Below are 15,905 nucleotides of genomic sequence, written 5' to 3' on the forward strand. Positions count from 1 at the left end.
AAAGGAGGATACAAGATGAACATCAACAAAAGCAAAACGAGGATAATGGAATGTGGTCGAATTAAAGCGGGTGATCCTGGGGGAATTAGATTAGGAAATGAGACGCTTAAAGTAGTAAATGAGTTTTGCTATTTGGGGAGCAAAATAACTGATGATGGTCGAAGTAGAGAGGATATAAAATGTAGACTGGCAATGGAAGGAAAGCTTTTCTGAGAAAGAGAAACTTGTTAACATCGAGTATAGATTTAAGTGTAAGGAAGTCGTCTCTGAAAGTATTTGTATGGAGTGTAGCCATGTATGGAAGTGAAACGTGGACGATAAATAGTTTGGAGAAGAAGAGAATAGATGCTTTCGAAATGTGGTGCAACAGAAGAATGCTGAAGATTAGATGAGTAGATCGCATAACTAATTAGGAAGTATTGAATAGAATGGGAGAGAAGAGGAGTTTGTGGCACAACTTGACTAGAAGAAGGGTTCGGTTGGTAGCACATCTTCTGAGGCATCAAGGGATCACCAATTTAGCATTGGAGGGCAGCGTGGAGAGTAAAAATCGTAGAGGGAGACCAAGAGATGAATACACTAAGCAGATTCAGAAGGATGCAGGCTGCAGTAAGTACTGGGAGATGAAGAAGCTTGCACAGCATAGAGTAGCATGGCGAGCTGCATCAAACCTGTCTCAGGACTGAAGACCACAACAACGACAACATCTGTAGGGCTGAATCCCAGTTGCCACACTCTCCTTGTTCCCTACAGCCACCGCTGTGTAGTTACCACCTCTTACAATTGTCACGCCCTCATCATCAGCACTTCCCCATCTCCCTCCTTATCTATCCTTCTTTTCATTTACAGTCCACTGTCCAAGAGAAAGTCCTTTTCCAGTTAAAGTGAAAGTGCACTGTGCTCCATTTTTAATGCTCTGTGAATCTTCTATCTTGTTCAGTGATTTTCAACTGTTAATTGTTGTTGAAGTGTTGCTCACGTGTTTTTAACTGTTCTGTCTGTCCACATTTTTATCGCTGTTTTTATACAATTCATTTTTTACACTTCTCCCATTCATGTCACCTTTTAAAATTACTTTGAATTTCTTAGTGCACGTGTCTCGTTGTTTTTTGTTTTAGCGTCTATACTACCGGTTAGTTCTGCGTGCTAGAGAGCAAGTTATTTTTTCCGCTGCTAGCTCCCCCTCCCCCACTAGCCTACATGGGACGAGGGGGGATGAAATAACAATAATGGAAAAAAGCAAATACTGAATTTTCAAATTTTAACGGACTTTTGGGTTACACTGTACAGTCGTGGACAAAACGAGTGAGACCCACCTACTTTTTGTTTTGCTAATCCGCACAGCTTTAAAGTCTCCTACACAGTATAACAGGCAAGGCGAGCAAGTGTTACAAACATATTATGCACAGGCGTGAAATTGACGAACTATCCAAACTTTGTCAGACTGTTTTCAGTCATATGTAAGACTATACGAGGGTTGGAACTTAAATAGTGGCAACTATTTATTCACAAGCGATACAAAAGAATTACATGTTTGCACTTGTTACTGTCCTTTAAAGTAGTCACCAGTGTTGTGTGGAACCCGTTGCCGTTACTTGCTAATAACAGTATTTTGTTATTTCGATAAACATCCCGAATGGTTGTTATATAAGCGATGAAATAAAGGTAGAAAATTCATGTTTTAGAGTCCAGAAAAGTCTATGCAACAGAAACTGCAGATAATTTTGCCATTTTCATTGCTAAATTGCCGGCTTATGCATGCCTGGGTTAATAATAGAGGGCTGTATGCCTGGGTTGTCTGCTAAGGTAGTGAAAGGTGTTTGCTACTGCAAGGGAGGTCTGGTTTGTTTTCGGTTCTAATCTCGATGGAGGCAGATAGACTATCAGTAAAGCAATTTTAAGAAATTCTCGCGCCCCCAATACGCTTCATTGGCTCTGAGCACTATGCGACTTAACTTCTGAGGTCATCAGTCGCCTAGAACTCAGAACTCATTAACCTAACTAACCTAAGGACATCACACACATCCATGCCCGAGGCAGGATTCGAACATGCGACCGTAGCGGTCGCTCGGCTCCAGACCGTAGCGCCTAGAACCGCACGGCCACTCCTGCCAATACGTTTTATAGCTACATTTATTCTGGACTGGCACCTTGTGGATGTCAATATGAAACTCTTGTAGAATTTCATACTTGTTACTGCCTTCCTTTATCCGTCTCTGCCAATAACTGAATTGACCTACGTGTGGCACTGAATGATTTTTAGGTGAATTTCGTTTTGAATCTCCACGCATTGATAAATTTGCACACTTTCATGGTAGGTCACCAACGGTAATCCACTGTGACTGGTCTGACAAAACAGTTTCGCCGCCGAATGCGTATAATATTTTGCTAATTCGTAACGATCTGAAGTACTTAGTCTTAATAGAACAGTTGTGTTATCTCGATAAGCTGAAATTCATTTTTATTAGTACAGTTCATACTAATTCGCGTTTCTTCTTTCATATATATCTTATATTTACGTGTTGTGTTTAACACACTAATCAGCATTAATACAGTGTTACACGTGATTGAAAACAGTCTGACAAAGTTCGGATAGTTTGTCAATTTCACGCTTGTGCATACTATGTTGGTAGCACTTCGTCGCCTTACCTATTATGCTGTGTAGCACGTTTCAAAGCTGTGTGGATCAGCATAACGAAAAGGCAATGGGTCTCGCTCGTTTTGTCCACGGCTGTACATCTGTAGTCCGTTGTTGTTGTTGTGGTCTTCAGTCCTGAGACTGGTTTGATGCAGCTCTCCATGCTACTCCATCCTGTGCAAGCTTCTTCATCTCCCAGTACCTACTGCAGTCTACATCCTTCTGAAACTGCTTAGTGTATTCATCTCTTGGTCCCCCTCTACGATTTTTACCTTCCGCACTGCCCTCCAATACTAAATTGGTAATGTCTGAGAACACGTCCTACCAACCGATCCCTTCTTCCGGTCAAGTTGTGCCACAGATTCCTGTTCTCCCCAATTCTATTCAATACCTCCTCATTAGTTATGTGATCTACCCATCTAATCTTCAGCATTCTTCTGTTGCACCACATTTCGAAAACTTCTATTCTCTTCTTCTCCAAACTATTTATCGTCCACGTTTCACTTTCATACATGGCTACACTCCATACAAATACTTTCAGGGACGACTTCCTTACACTTAAATCTATATTCAATGTTAACAAATTTTTCTTCTTCAGAAACGCTTCCCATGCCATTGCCAGTCTACATTTTATATCCTCTCTACTTCGACCATCGTCAGTTATTTTGCTCCCCAAATAGCAAAACTCATTTACTACTTTAAGCGTCTCGTTTCCTAATCTAATTCCCTCAGCATCGCCCTACTTAATTCGACTACATTCCATTATCCTCGTTTTGCTTTTGTTGATGTTCACCTTATACCCTCCTTTCAAGACACTGTCCATTCCGTAAAACTGCTCTTCCAAATCCCTTGCGGTCTCTGACAGAATTACGGTGTCATCAGCGAACCTCAAAGTTTTTATTTTTTCTCCATGGATTTTTTATAGCTACTCCGAATTTTTCTTTTGTTTCCTTTATTGCTTGCTCAATATACAGATTGAATAACATCGGGAATAACCTACAACTCTGTCTCACTCCCTTCCCAACCACTGCTTCCCTTTCATACCCTCGACTCTTATAACAGCCATTTGATTTCTGTACAAATTGTAAATAGCCCTTCGCTCTCTGTATTTTACCCCTGCCACCTTCAGAATTTGATAGAGAGCATTCGAATCAACATTGTCAAAAGTTTTCTCTAAGTCTACAAATGCTAGAAATGTAGGTTTGCCTTTCCTTAATCTTTCTTCTAAGATAACTCGTAAGGTCAGTATTGCCTCACGTGTTCCGACATTTCTACGGAATCCAAACTGATCTTCCCCGAGGTCGCCTTCTACGAGTTTTTCCAGTCGTCTGTAAAGAATTCGCGTTAGTATTATGCAGCTGTGACTTATTAAACTGATAGTTCGGTAATTTTCACATCTGTCAACACCTGCTTTCTTTGGGATTGGGATTATTATATTCTTCTTGAAGTCTGAGGATATTTCGCCTGTCTCATACATCTTGCTCACCAGATGGTAGAGTTTTGTCAGGACTGGCTCTCCCAAGGCTGTCAGTAGTTCTAATGTAATGTTGTCTACTCCCGGGGCCATGTTTCGACTTAGGTCTTTCAGTGCTCTGTCTAACTCTTCATGCAGTATCATATCTCCCATTTCATCTTCATCTACCTCCTCTTCCATTTCCATAATATTGTCCTCAAGTACATCGCCCTTGTGTAGACCCTTTATATACTCCTTCCACCTTCCTGCTTTCCCTTCTTTACTTAGAACTGCGTTTCCATCTGAGCTCTTGATATTCAAACAAGAGGTTCTCTTTTCTCCAAAGGTCTCTGTAATTTTCCTGTAGGCAGTTTCTATCTTACCCCTCGTGAGATAAGCCTCTACGTGCTACATATGTCCTCTAGCCATACCTGCTTAGCCGTTTTGCACTTCCTGTGGATCTCATTTTTGATACCTTTGTATTTGTTTTTGCCTGCTTCATTTACTGCGTTTTTATATTTTTTCCTTTCTTCTGTTACCGAATGGTTTCTTCTAGCCCTTGTCTTTTTACCTACTTGATCGGCTGCTGCCTTCACTACTTCATCCCTCAGAGCTACCCATTCTTCTTATACTGTATTTCTTTCCCCCATTCCTGTCAATTGTTCCCTTATGCTCTCCCTGAAACTCTGTACCACCTCTGGTTTAGTCAGTTTATCCATGTCCCATCTCCTTAAATTACCACTTTTTTGTAGTTTCTTCAGTTTTAATCTACAGTTCATAACCAATAGATTGTGGTTAGAGTCCACATCTACCCCTGGAAATGTCTTACAATTTAAAACCTGGTTCCTAAATCTCTGTCTTACCATTATATAACCTATCTGATACCTTTTAGTAACTCCAGGGTTCTTCCATGTATACAACCTTCTTTCATGATTCTTGAACCAAGTGTTAGCTATGATTAATTGCCGTAATGTTGTCAACAGCCCGGAGGACGACAGGGAGGAAGCAGTAGTGTTCGACACGAGAGAGAGGGACAGAGAGGTAGAGGGGATCCTGGAGAAGCCGCTGGAGTCGCTGCTGGACGAGGGGGTGGTGGCGGAGCTAGAGGCGCTGGGCGAGCCGCGGCTGGAGGCGCTGCTGCGCGGCCCGGCGCGGCTGTTGGTGGCCCGGCCGGCGGAGGCGCGCGCAGCGCTGGGGCGGCCCGTCTACGAGACGCTGAGCGTGCGCGCCGCGCACCTGCTGCGCCAGCTGCCCGCGCGCGTGCTGCTGAGGCTGCGCCGCCTGCTGCGCCTGCCGCTGCGCGACGTGCTGCGCGCCGACCCCAGCCTCGAGCCGCTGCTGCGCAGCTTCATCAATGCGCCCGACAGGCCTGTCACCTGCGCGCCCGGCCAGGGCGTCGCCAGCGACGGCACCTGCCGCGACAAGTGGAAGCGGCACACCAGGTTCTTAACCACCTTCCTACATCTGCTTGCGCCTGTACACTAGAGATGGGCAAAGTCGTTCATTCTTGGGAACTAGTTCACTGGCGGTTGCTCTTTTTTGGGAACTTCGTATTTACTCGTTCACCGTTAATTGTGCTTGGTATATGGTTCTTATAAAAATTAGTAGCATAGGTGACTGAAGATGGAAGGCGTCAAGACGGGGTACTTGCCTCCCGCCCTGAAGTACAGAGTTTTTATTCATAACAGAATTCTCGCACACTTGTAGTTTTCGTGATTGTGCAAATCATCTCGCTTAGCCAACTGTAGAATTATGTGGATGATCGCAGTGAAATAATATAAGATGGCGCACGAAAAACCGGTCCCGAGTACAGACTGTTCGCCATTTACGCACGATTTGCTGACCGCTGGCGACGGCCTTGACGCAGTGGATACACCGGTTCCGGTCAGATCACCGATGGTTGACCATCTGGGCCGCAATGTACTGTTGCCATTTTTCGGGGTGCACTCAGTCTCGTGATGCCAACTGAGGAGCTACTCGACCGAATAGTAGCGGCTCCGGTTAAAGAAAACCATCATGACGACCGGGAGTGCGGTGTGCTGACCACACACCCCTCCTATCCGGATCCTGAGCTAAGGATGACACGGCGGTCGGATGGTCCCGATGGGCCACTTGTGGCCTGAAGACGGAGTGCTTTTTGTTGACCGCTACAAGCAGAATAGGTAACATGTAATAATTAGGTAGTGAAGAAATAACAAATAAGCTAGTGGAAACATTTTAGAAACAATAGATGACGATTGGTAAGCGACAATGAGCAGTCTAGTACTCGGGGTCGATTTTTCGTGCGCCACCCTGTACCACTGAAATAATATTGTAGGAGCTATCACATTCCCTTTACAAAATGTGGCATTACACACTCGATTACGAAGCGCGGGCTTCATTCGGTTGTAAATCGGTCCGCCTTCCGTAACACTGAGCATGCTCATTCACCTAGGATCAAAAACAGACGGAAAATGGCCACAAAGTGCATCTGCGACAAGTGGCCACGCGAAGAATGACGAGTCCGGCCGAGCGAGACCGAGACAGAGAAAGACGGGAACGGGACCGAGGATGGAACGAGACCGACCGACATGCCGTTGCGGGAACGAGACCGACCTTTCTCGTTCCCGGGAACGATAAGTAGAAAGACGCGACCGAAGTGAAGTATGAAAGACCGTTCCATTGAATTCGTTCCTCGCTCGTTCCGTTCATCTTGGTGAACCGTTCTATTGGAGCCGTTAGTTCTCTACCATACACACGTTCCATGTAGCGCATAAGAGTCCCCTGCAACGTAGCAAATACGTTACGTACCAATGTACAAAAGTATCCTCCTTTTTTTTTCTTCGTGCTTACATTTATTTACAATAATAATAAATAAAGGCTTCAACAGAATTTATAGAGAAGAATTTCACGCCATCCACAAGAGGACGTGAAATAAACTATTTATTTTGAACTCCAATTAAAGTAAGAGGGAGCGATTGAAACGACACTAGCCAGCGGGACGACACCGTTAGTCAGCGTGTCGGTAGTGTACATGGGTGCACACAGAGAACGCTAGTTAGCCTGCTAGTCAAGCTGCAGTACAGCCATTACAAGTAGAACGTCATGAGCAATCTGTTAACTTTGTAGTCTTTCTCACATAGTTTTAAGAAAATGGTTCAAATGGCTCTGAGCACTATGGGACTTAACATCTGAGGTCTTCAGTCCCCTAGAACTTAGAACTACTTAAACCTAACTAACGTAAGGACATCACACACATCCATGCCCGAGGCAGGATTCGAACCTGTGACCGTAGCGGTCGCGCAGTTCCTGACTGAAGAGAATAGAACCGCTCGGCCACCAGCGGCCGGCTTTACATTCGTGATCTCCTCGGAAGGTATAAGTAGGGGGAAGCAATATATTCGATACCTCATCCAGAAACGCAGCCTCTCGAAACCTGGACAGCAAGCTACACCGCGATGCACAGCGCCTCTCTTGCAGAGTCTGCCACTTGAGTTTTCTAAGCATGTCGGTAACACTATCACGCTTACCAAATAACCCTGTGACGAAAGGCGCCGCTCTTCTTTGGATCGTCTCTATCTCCTCTGTCAGCCCGACCTGGTACGGATCCCACACTGATGTGCAACACTCAAGTATAGGTCGAACGAGTGTTTAGTAAGCCACCTCCTTTGTTGATGGACTACATTTTCTAAGGACTCACCCAATTAATCTCAACCTAGTACCCGCCTTACTAACAATTATTTTTATATGATCTTCCACTTCAAATCGTTCCGCACGCATACTCCCACATATTTTACAGAAGTAACTGCTACCGGGTCTAACCACATGCGACTTTCCCAGTTCATTTTGTCTTGCGCTTTAAGGAACGTATATATGGGCACTAAGTACTACTCGTTCTGACATGCGGTTCAAAATGACGAAAAGAGGTTTTCGGCAAATACACGGAAGTGGCAAAATTCATGGGCTACCTCCTAACATCGTGTCGGATCTACTTTTGCCCTGCATAGTCCAGCAACTCGACGGCTCATAGACTCAACAAGTCTTTGGAACTCCCTCACTGAAATACTGCCGGCCGCGGTGGTCTCGCGGTTCTAGGCGCGCAGTCGGGAACCGTGCTACAGCTACGGTCGCAGGTTCGAATCCTGCCTCGGGCATGGATGTGTGTGATGTCCTTAGGTTAGTTAGGTTTAAGTAGTTCTAAGTTCTAGGGGACTAATGATCACAGCAGTTGAGTCCCATAGTGCTCAGAGCCGTTTGAACCATTTTACAGAAATACTGAGCCATGCGGCCTCTGTAGCCGTCCATGGATTTTGTGCACTAACTGATCTGTCGATTATGACCCATAAATGTTCGAGAGGATTAGTGTCAGGCAATGAGAGTTGCCAAATCGTTTGTCAGAATTATTCAGAATGTTCTTCAAACCAATAGTGAACAACTGTAGCCTGGTGACAAAGCGTACTGTCACCCATAAAAATACCATCGATGTTTGGGAACATGAAGCCCATGAATGGATCCAAGTGGTCTCCAAATAGCCAAAAATAACTATTTGCAGTCAATGATCGGTTCAGTTCTAGAGGGCCCAATCCAGTCCATAAAAAACGCAGCCCTTACCATCATGGAGCCAGCTTGCAAAAGAGCCTTTTTGAAACACTGGATCCCTAGCTTCGTGGGGTTTGATCCACATTCGAACTCAACCGTCATCTCTTACCAGGCCACTGTTTTCCAGTCTTCTAGCGTCCAACCAATATGGTCACAAACCCAGGAAAGGTGCTGTAGGCGATATCGTGCTGTCAGCAAAGGCTCTCGCGTCGGTCGTGTGCTGTCACAGCGTGTTAACGCCATATTTCGCCGCACAATCCTGACGGAGACGTCCCACAGTGATTCCTGCGGCTATTTCATGCTGTATTGCTTGCCTCTTAGCTCTGACAATTCTATGCAAACGCCGCTGCTCTCGGTCGTTAAAGGGAGACCATCGTCCACTGCGTTGTCCGTGGTGAGAAGTAAGGTCTGAAATTTGGTATACTCGGCACACTTTTGATATTATGGTTCCCAGAATATTGAATTCCCTAAAGTTGGAAACTTTTTCACATGAATCACCTGAGTACAAATGACAGCTCCCTAATGCACTGCCCTCTTGTACTACCGCCATCTGTATATGTGCATATCGCTAAACCATGACCGTTGTGATAGTACACACAGACAGGGCCTTACTGAAGGGGTGACCAAGGCGCAGCAGAGAAAGGACTTAAAACTCAATTGGAAAAAGACGGTATGAAAATCAGCCAGGAAAGATAGGTGAGTTTCCCACCAATCGTATTCCAGAGTTTGCCTACGAGAAGTAGCTTTTCTTCGACCTGCGACGGTATACTCACGCTGTTGTCACAGGCCGACTTCAACACTGTTATTTTGTCCGACTAGAATCATAAAGAAATGTCTAAAGTGTCTACTACCGAGCAGACGTCTGTCATTAACATCGTTTATGTGGGAACAGTGCACTTTGTTCACACAGCTGCTGTCTGCACAGCACGTTTACGTTCAGTAATTGAAGTCTTATTGCTACTTGGCTACAGTACTGTTGGATCTCAATGGTCGGGGAGTAGGGTTGTCATACGTCGTGGATTTCGCGGACAGTCCGCAATTTTATGTCCTGGACGGAGAGGAAAATGTCGGCGAAAAAAGTGGCTAGTAAGTAAAAAAAAAAATTTACGCATGTTTTGCCACTGGCTACCGATCAAGTGTTTCATAACTCTTGCAAACTTGACGATAGCCGTTGAAAGCTGTGCTGACATTCCGTGTCGCTTCATAATCGCTCGGCTATTTTCAGAACAGACCGTGGAAGCAGTGTAATAATCGATTCTTTGAGATTGTTCCAGTTTTCCGCTGTTGGCGTACAACGTCTCTGCTGTCGGTATCTGATATTCTTTGGTCGTGTAAAGTTAACATTCAGCTGTGCGAAGTGTACTGGTTTAAAGTATAAAGTGAAAGATATATATTAATTGTAGCAGCATGATTGTGTACATGTTAATAATGTGTGTTCAGTGCTTTAATTAAAAAGTTATTTAATGTCAATTGCAATTAATTTTCTTCATCATCGACCACTCCTTTATAGACACCATTAATGCTTGGATTAATTTTCCATGTTAATTAAAACACCTTTACTGATAGAATTAATGTTTGAATTATGGTAATTACGAAGATTAGGCTGACGTGCAGAGAGATGAAGGACATTGATGATTCCAGGTTTCAACCACATCTTCATAATTACCACTGTAAAGTAATGATGAAGATTCAACTGAAATTTGAACCAATGGTTACTTGCATAGAATACCGGTCCGTGTTTCAACCACATCTTTATAATCATCAATTTTGTCTTGATATTCGTCCTTGGATTATGGCAATCCCTAAGGGATTCTGAAGCAAATACATCACTTGATCGTACGCTTCCTATTTTGTAAGACCAAGGATTGGAGTGAGACACCATGATGAAGGAAGTAGAAAACGTGGAGGATATGTCCAATGTACATGCCCCAGCAACCAGTGCTATCGCTGCTGCCAAGCTTTGGTTGATACAATGTTTCTTTCTTTCTTGCTCGGGGCCTTTGTCCCGCTCCAACGCAGGGTCGGCTCTGTTATTACGGCTTTGGCAGTGTTACTTACAGAGGAGGGTGGCCGGATGCCCTTTCTGACGCCACCCCGAACCCCCCAGGGCAGAAGTATTGTACCCCAGCTATCTGCGTCTAGTGTAAGTCATGACATAATGCAAACGTTTTAAAATGTTTGTGAGCTGTGTAACTGAGGCGGAACGTGGGGACCAGCCCGGTATTCACCTAACGGTATGTGGAAAACCGCCTAAAAACCACATCCAGTCTGGCCGGCATACCGGCCCTCGTAGTTAATCCGCAGGATGGACGCGATCCGGGACCGGCGCGCCTACCCGAGTCCAGTAAGCAGCGCATTAGCGCTCACGGCTACACTGGCGGGTCTTTGGTTGATACAATCTGCGTTGTAAATAGTAAAGAATTCGAGAATAAGCCTTCTGCAGCTGATTAATAATATTGCCAGAATGTTAATCGATGTGCTATAGACAGCTACACTCTGTTCATCTCTGCTCAACCGAGGTGGAGATTGCGCATAGAGTAACGTGGCCGGCAGATGCGCAGGTGGCAGGGCACTCGTAGGGAGAGCGGTAATGACAGAGGTTGAAGCCGGGCACTGTAGGGAAAATGCCGACCGCTAGAGGGGAATGCCGTTCTAAACTGAAGTATATGCTCACATTTTTTGTAAATATTAAGCTGAACCCCTCCACGCCTACACTTGCATTGTGACCACTCAAAGAGATCTACTGTCTCCTCTGCTGTGGTCAGTCTAAAAAGAATTCAACAAAGGCAGCGTTTTATATTCACCTGATTTGTTAACCGTTTATTACTTTCAGATCAGCGTCAGGAGTGAAGAATTTTGAGTAAAACCTACACATTCCTCTTGTTGCCATGTTAAAATTCGCTTCTTTTGTCAAAAGACAGAGAAGCTTACACAGTTTCACCTCACTATTCTGTTGTGCAGACACAACTGGGGGAAAATTCTGCAACAGTGGTTTATTAAGTTTATGAAATGAGGAATTTTGCAGAAGTGAGGTAATAGTTTATGAAAAAGCAATTCCTCAGTATAGAAATAAACTTGTAATGTCTTCATTTATGTTGTTCCAAAACCCATAGCATTTCTCGGTTCACCAGCTATCAATGGCCCTTAAAAATTACATTCTTTCATTCAAAAAGTCTGCAGCTAGTGGAATGGCACAGTAGGTAATGAATTATGATGATGTTTGGTTTGTGGGACGCTCAACTGCGCGGTCATCAGCGCCCGTACAAAGTCCCAATTTTTACACAGTCCAATGTTTAACTCAGTCCAAGCGAGCAACTGTCATGAATGATGATGATGAAATGTTGAGGACAACACAAACACCCAGTCCCCGGGCATAGAATTCCCAGCCCGGATGGGAATCGAACCCGGGACCCCGTGATCCAGAGACAGCAACGCTAGCCACTAGACCACGAGCTGCAGACGTAGATAATGAAGTTTTGCGCAATAGTCACATGGCGTGCTATAAAATGCCAAAATTTCCTTTCGACATTTCAAACCGTTTATGAAATATGAGGAATGTTGTAGATATTCCACTTTCGCTTCATCGCTATCATGCCCACTGCAAATGAGTGTGTTACATCCGATCAGTTTTTTTCGAGATTTGGGACGGAGACCCTCACCAAGTCTAAAGAAAAATTCCATATGTTAACTAAATTTTATATGTAGCAACATATTATGTAATATGCATCAAACGGAAAGTCATAGAGACCCCTATTTTTCATTGCAAACTTTTTTAGAATTTTGCACAGTATCTTGCATGTACATTACTGACCATTAAAATTGCTACACCAAGCGAGAAATGCAGATGATATAGGGTATTCATTAGACAAATATATTATACTAGACCTGAAATGTCAATACATTTTCACGCAATTTGGGTGCATAGATCCTGAGAAATCAGTACCCAGAACAACCACCTCTGGCCATAATATCGGCCTTGATACGCCTGGGCATTGTGTCAAACAGAGCTTGGATGGCGTGTACAGGTACAGCTGCTCATTCTGCTTCAACACGATACCACAGTTCATCAAGAGTAGTGTCTGGCGTATTGTGACGAGCCAGACGTTTTCAATTGGTGAGAGATCTGGAGAATGTGCTGGCCAGGGCAGCAGTCGAACATTTTCTGTATCCAGAAAGGCCCGTGCAGGACCTGCAACATGCGGTCGTGCATTATCGTGATGAAATGTAGGGGTTCACAGGGATCGAATGAAAGGCAGAACCACGGATCGTAACACATCTGAAATGTAACGTCCACTGTTCAAAGTGCCGTCAGTGCGAACAAGAGGTGACCGAGACGTGTAACCAATGGCATCCCATACCATGACGCCGGGTGACACGCCAGCATGGCGATGACGAATACACGCTTCCAATGTGCGGTCACCGTGATGTCGCCAAACACGGATGCGACCATCGTGATGCTGTAAACAGAACCTGGATTCATCCGAAAAAATGTACGTTTTGTCATTCGTGCACCCAGGTTGGTCGCTCAGTACACCATCGCAGGCGCTCCTGTCTGTGATGCAGCTTCAGAGATAACCGCACCCATGGTCTCCGAGCTGATAGTCCATGCTGCTGCAAACGTCGTGGAACTGTTCGTGCAGATGGTTGTTGTCTAGCAAACGTCCCCATCTCTTGACTCAGGAATCGAGACGTGGCTGCACGATCCGTTACAGCCGTGCAGATAAGATGCCTGTCATCTCGACTGCTAGTGATACGAGGCCGTTGGGATCCAGCACGGCGTTCCGTATTACCCTCCTGAGCCCACCGATTCCTGTCATTGGATCTCTACCAACGCGAGCAGCAATGTCGCGGAACGATAAACCGCAATCGCGGTAGACTACAACCCGACCTTTATCAAAGTCGGAAACGTGATGGTTCGCATTTCTCCTCCTTACACGAGGCATCACAACAACATTTCACCAGGCAACGCCGGTCAACTGCTGTTTGTGCCTGAGAAATCGGTTGGAAACTTTCCTCGTGTCAGCACGTTGTAGGTGACGCCACCGACGCCAACCTTCTGCGAATGCTCTGAAAAGCTAATCATTTGCATATCGCAGCATCTTCTTCCTGTCAGTTAAATTTCGCGTCTGTAGCACGTCATGTTCGTGGTGTAGCAATTTTAATGGCCAGTAGTGTAATAATCACAGTAACTATGAGCATTAACGAAATTATGGGCACATCGTCGTGAAGCTGATACATAAAGCTTTAAGCAACGCAAAAATGACTTTTTTTACCGAATAGTTTCTGTAAAAACGTTTGAGAGAGACGGCAGGGCATGCGCCTTGATTCTGTTATAGCCGGCCGGCCGAAAGCGGGCAAACACAGTCGGCCTACCTCCCAAACGAACGAACTAACTCGCCCAGCGCTTGGGACGAAAATAGGTCACTGCGCTTCGACCAGCATATCCTGGGTGGACTCTAAATTACCGTATGCCCTGTCATTGTTCATCGGCTGCATTGCTCAATCATATCGTGTAAGACAACTGTAAGTAGGCTCTACTTATGTTTTAGGTAGTTTGTTTTTATTCTACCATGAATGAAACTCTTGATACATGTAGCACCAAAAGACTAAATTTTCTCTGCTGATCTCTATACCAAACGCTTTTCCCACCCGGTTCTTGTGCCACGTCTCACTGGACAGATATTTCGCTGCCGTTAAACACACACAAAATTTGCTAAATCTGCATAGAAAAAAACTGTCGGAAGGTAGTCTTAATGGTGGTGGGGAGAAGGGGGGAGAGGGGGTCCAGCTTCCGCGTTGTCGCGTGAGTAGGAACACCTCAGTACAGATTTGCACGTAATTTTCTTACTTGTTCAAGCCTCTTAACTCTTATCTCAACACAGATAATGAAGCAAATTTATTACTTAGTGGAACAATTTACTTTTTTACGGCAATTTAATCCTCTTGAAAAGACAAGTATAGTCATATAACACTTGTCGCTTTGAAATTTTTCGCAGAATTATCTGAGAAATGTTATTTCTCTTCCTGAATCAAGTGCTGAGCACTTACTTTGAAACAATTTTTATAGTACTAGATATAATTTATTTGTACCATGGGAGACATTTTCACTGCATAGATGCTGTTTTTCTTTTGTTTTAGATGAGGAAGATTCTGTCAGCGGCCAAGAATACCTATTACCTCCGAAAGTGAAAGAAGAAAAGAAACAATTGAGTAATGAAAGGAAAATGAATTCTTTAAGGAATCTAAAGATATGTTCGTGTCGCAGAGTTAAGAACTAAGAAAAATGGAAAGATTGTTATGTGAGAAATGAAATCGTTTGTCCAAAGAAGACATTTCTATTTGTCTAGACTACTTTCTCAAATGTGTTTCTGCAGCTGCAACATCGAAGTTTCGCAATCACAACAAAATATTTAATTGTTTGAAAAATTGTTTTTTCACTGGTCATTCATTAGTACAACTTGTAATTTTCGTATTAAATATAATAAATTAATTATTGTAGATTAGAAATTGTCCTTATCTGTGTTTCATTCTTATTTGACGAAGCAGAGATTTAAAAAAGACGTTTCAGGCCACTTCATAATGACATGCGCTGATGTGTCACATACTTTTATCTATCAAAGTCACGACAGGAAGCACGAAATGGCTGTTTCATCTTAGTGTTCTTCTCAGTTGTAGTTCAGAAGAATAGCGTAGATTATTGCTTCGTCCATAAACCACAATCCTCTACATGAAGTGGATTCAGGTGCACAGGATAAATCAAAGAACACACCAGGAAAGAGAAGAGAGCACTGCATACTCCTTTGGACCACTACATGAACTAGGAATTAAAGATAGGTTTGTCAACATGATGTCAATGAGGGGTGTTTGGTCTTCCCTTTTCAAATATCTGTAACAAATCATCTTACTCAACACATAGAAAAAACGTCACTTCTAAAGTGATTCTTGATTTTGCAAATTACCTGGTACGTTTTTGTTTGAAACATCAAACATATCGAGTATAGGGTGTACATAAAGTCCTGGAACACTTTCAATCGTTTATTGCACAAGAACCAATTTGTATAGATACCATACATGTGTCATTTTGAAGAGAGACCCTGAAAGTTTTTTTTTTTTTTCATGTATATCGCCACCGTAGTTTGGTAATTTGCCGGTAGTCAGCGCTAGTCGCAAACATGGCGAGTTCAGGTGCGGAGTGAGCTTTCTGTGTGTTGGAGTTCGACAAAAACAAGTGTGCTG

At 44.0% G+C, this 15,905-nt stretch overlaps 1 protein-coding gene across 1 annotated transcript in view; it reads left to right on the forward strand.

Moving 5' to 3' along the window:
* The window catches only part of LOC126324532 (uncharacterized), a 37,267-nt gene extending 22,091 nt beyond the window's left edge, over positions 1-15,176 (forward strand). The window contains exons 2-3 of the mRNA XM_049995136.1: positions 5,075-5,533; positions 14,808-15,176. Of these exons, the coding sequence (XP_049851093.1) occupies positions 5,075-5,533; positions 14,808-14,811 (463 nt within the window). The 3' untranslated portion in view covers positions 14,812-15,176. The remainder of the gene's footprint in view (positions 1-5,074; positions 5,534-14,807) is intronic.
* The last annotated feature ends 729 nt before the right edge of the window (positions 15,177-15,905 follow it).

This window comes from Schistocerca gregaria, chromosome 1 (genome assembly GCF_023897955.1).
Source record: "Schistocerca gregaria isolate iqSchGreg1 chromosome 1, iqSchGreg1.2, whole genome shotgun sequence".
NCBI lineage: Eukaryota > Metazoa > Arthropoda > Insecta > Orthoptera > Acrididae > Schistocerca > Schistocerca gregaria.